Source organism: Lolium perenne, chromosome 3 (genome assembly GCF_019359855.2).
Source record: "Lolium perenne isolate Kyuss_39 chromosome 3, Kyuss_2.0, whole genome shotgun sequence".
Taxonomy (NCBI): domain Eukaryota; kingdom Viridiplantae; phylum Streptophyta; class Magnoliopsida; order Poales; family Poaceae; genus Lolium; species Lolium perenne.
The window spans coordinates 316,727,486-316,730,284 of NC_067246.2; the positions used below are offsets into that span (position 1 = coordinate 316,727,486).

At 46.4% G+C, this 2,799-nt stretch overlaps 1 protein-coding gene across 1 annotated transcript; it reads left to right on the top strand.

Annotated features, from left to right (window-relative positions):
• Window positions 1-585: 585 nt before the first annotated feature.
• On the top strand, window positions 586-1,305 carry LOC127340315 (uncharacterized). The gene has a single exon (XM_051366084.1). It carries the CDS (start codon window positions 586-588, stop codon window positions 1,303-1,305), a length of 720 nt encoding a protein of 239 aa, XP_051222044.1.
• The last annotated feature ends 1,494 nt before the right edge of the window (window positions 1,306-2,799 follow it).

A 2,799-nucleotide genomic window follows, 5' to 3' on the forward strand; every position in this document is an offset into this window, starting at 1 on the left:
TGGAGGTGATCGATCAGTTGGTTGTGGCATCTCAGGATCCCACATCTTACTCCCTCAATTCCTAGATATAGGTCATATAGTTTTTTGAGAAAAAAATCCAGAATATAAGCTGTATTGTGTTGCACCATTTGTCTCGATAGTTTTTTAAGAAATTAGTTTATGTTTTCTTATCTTATGCAAAGTTCTCTATTTTCTCTTCAATTGTTCGGTGGTAATCTCCACAAAAACTGGTATGATTTTTTTCTCAATGTGCATTCATTAGTAGAGGTGCCAAAAACTATATGGGTTATATTAAGGAATGGCGGGAGTATCATTTAAGTCATCAACAGTTTAGAACAACAGTACACGGGCCTAGCCCATCTGGCCTGTGCTTATAAGCCGAAGATGGGCCGAGTGAAAATCCTTAAATCTTAGTACGCCAAGTTCAGGCCATAGCCCATCCGCGTGTATGTGAACGGTTGAACGAATTGGCGCATCGCGTTCGGACCAAATTTCGAATTTCCAGCGCGACGCCGGTAGTTCGCGCCAGCCGCCAGAGCTATATATAGCAGCCACGGAGTGACCAAGCAAGGCAACGCGGCCAATATGGCGGCCAATAGATCACGGCGCGCCACCACAGCTCCCCCAATCCAGCGCCGCATCAACGTGACGACGATCTGCTTCAAGGAGGAGGCCGCCCCCGCCGGCCAATTTGCGGTGCGCGTGGTGTGCTACGTGACGGCTTCCATCCAGTTCTGGAGGCTTGGTGCCTACCGGCCTCACGAATCGGATATGGAATCCTTCGGGGCCAGCACGACGACGTTCCTCGTCGCTGACCCCGCCCCGCTCCGGAGCGCCGCTGTCTGCCGTGGCGCCCTGCGCGGGATGCTGGCGGTGCTCCCACAGATCCGGTCGCTGCGCCTCAGGGAGGATGAGTGGAACGCCGTCGTGCCCGAGGATGTGGTGCCGGAGATCGTGGGTGCGGCGGGCCGGGGCACCGGCTTCACCTTCTGCTTCCATATGGGGGTGCACCGTCGGGTGATACACGACGAGCGGGGTCTCCTGATGGCGTGCAAAGAGTGGCGGCTGGCGTCAACGGCGTTCGGAGAGAAGGACTGTGGGATCTGCCTCGATGGACTGGAGCGAGAGTCCGCCGCGCAGATGACGGGCTGCGAGCACGCGTTCCACCGCCGGTGTATTTCCGAGTGGATCTCCAAGGCGACGTGCCCGATGTGCCGGCACGACGTCTGGCGCCCTGCCCTGCCGGAGATCCTTGAACTGTCCTTCGCCGGCGCGCCGGCTCAAGGCATGCCAGATATTGAGTAGCTCATTTCCAATCTCGTTTTTTTTTCAAGAAAAGATTGTAATGTTGCCGTCACTGTTCGTTGTTGTCGTTGTTGAGGTCTTGAGGAAACGTCGAAGGTGTAGCATCGTACTGCATAATGCATATCATGAATGTGTCTTGCTGGCCGGCCGGAGACAACATCAACAAATATATCATTGGTTATGCTTAGTTCTATATATGCGTTTTCTTCTTCTTCTTCTTCTTTGATGTCTCAAGCGATTTGCATCTAGAATGTTTCCTTCCCAGTAATTCCTGTGCAATATATATACTAACAACAATCTCCTTGAGATCTCATATGATTTTGGGTAATCACTCTGACCGTGGAAAGTAGAGAGAATGAATAGAATGATTCAACTTTCTCCGTGACTTGTCGGTATATGTGGCGATGCCAGCGACAACTTCGCCACTATATACCTGAGCCCAAGGTCACTGGGAAGCTGGCTGTGGAATTTCATGGATTCAGAGATGGTTGTCAAATTCAGAGATGGTTTTAAGATTGCCAACATGATCACAGGGAAAGACCCTGCGAGTGGTTGGGGATGGTGGCGTGCTATATTTGCAGCTTTGTGGGCTAGGGATAGCTAATGGGTGATACTAGTACTAGCATTTTTGTAGATAATACTTCTGTTTTTTTTTAGATGGACAACTATGTGTTCTAGAAAATGGATAATTTGTGTTTATCTAATAGGAAAAAAGAGGGGTTTTGAATGAAGTATAACAAATGTAGAATAAAAAAAGGTTTTTTTTAGAGAAGTTTAAAAGTGGCTTAACACAAATGCAGCCATGGCAATATACACCTCTATGCAAAATAAAAGTAGATCCATTATCATAAGACTTATTGGTGCATCGACAGACCATTTCAGTGTGAAAACTGTGTGTGATTGCCTACTATATCACACATCCTTCTTAAGCAAAATCGTGCTCGATTGATTGGCTTAAAGTCATTTAAATGCGTGAGCGTTGATACGGAGTTTTCAAAATTTATAATAGTCAAGGAGATCTTTACAAAACGAGAGTTCCGCATCCGGTGAAAGCTGGAGTTCACATAGGGAACGGACTTTCTGCAGATGGAGATCCACATTATCCATCCAACATGGTCTAGTTCTTTAAAGAAAAGTTAGAATGATGTATTTTGTAGTATATTGTTTATGTTTGCTTTCAAATAAAACCATATCTTTAGCACTTTGAAAATGAAAAATAAATTTTTAAAGACGTTGGAAACTCTCTTTGGCCATGTTATTTACCATGGAACTATGGAAGTGTACATCTATATGCAAAAAAATGAACCCGATATCATGAAAACAAAATGGTGCATCACACACCATTTTTTAAAACATTGTGTGATGCCTCCTCCATCACAAGGAATTTTTTAAAACAAAGCTCATGATCACATAAAGACCACACCATGGGAGAGAGAGATGAACCACATAGCTACCGGTAGAGCCCTCAGCCTCGGGGGAGAACTACTCCCTCCT

Bases quoted from the DNA above. Each gene is read 5' to 3' on its own strand.
- LOC127340315 (XM_051366084.1), top strand. From the start codon at position 586: ATGGCGGCCAATAGATCACGGCGCGCCACCACAGCTCCCCCAATCCAG.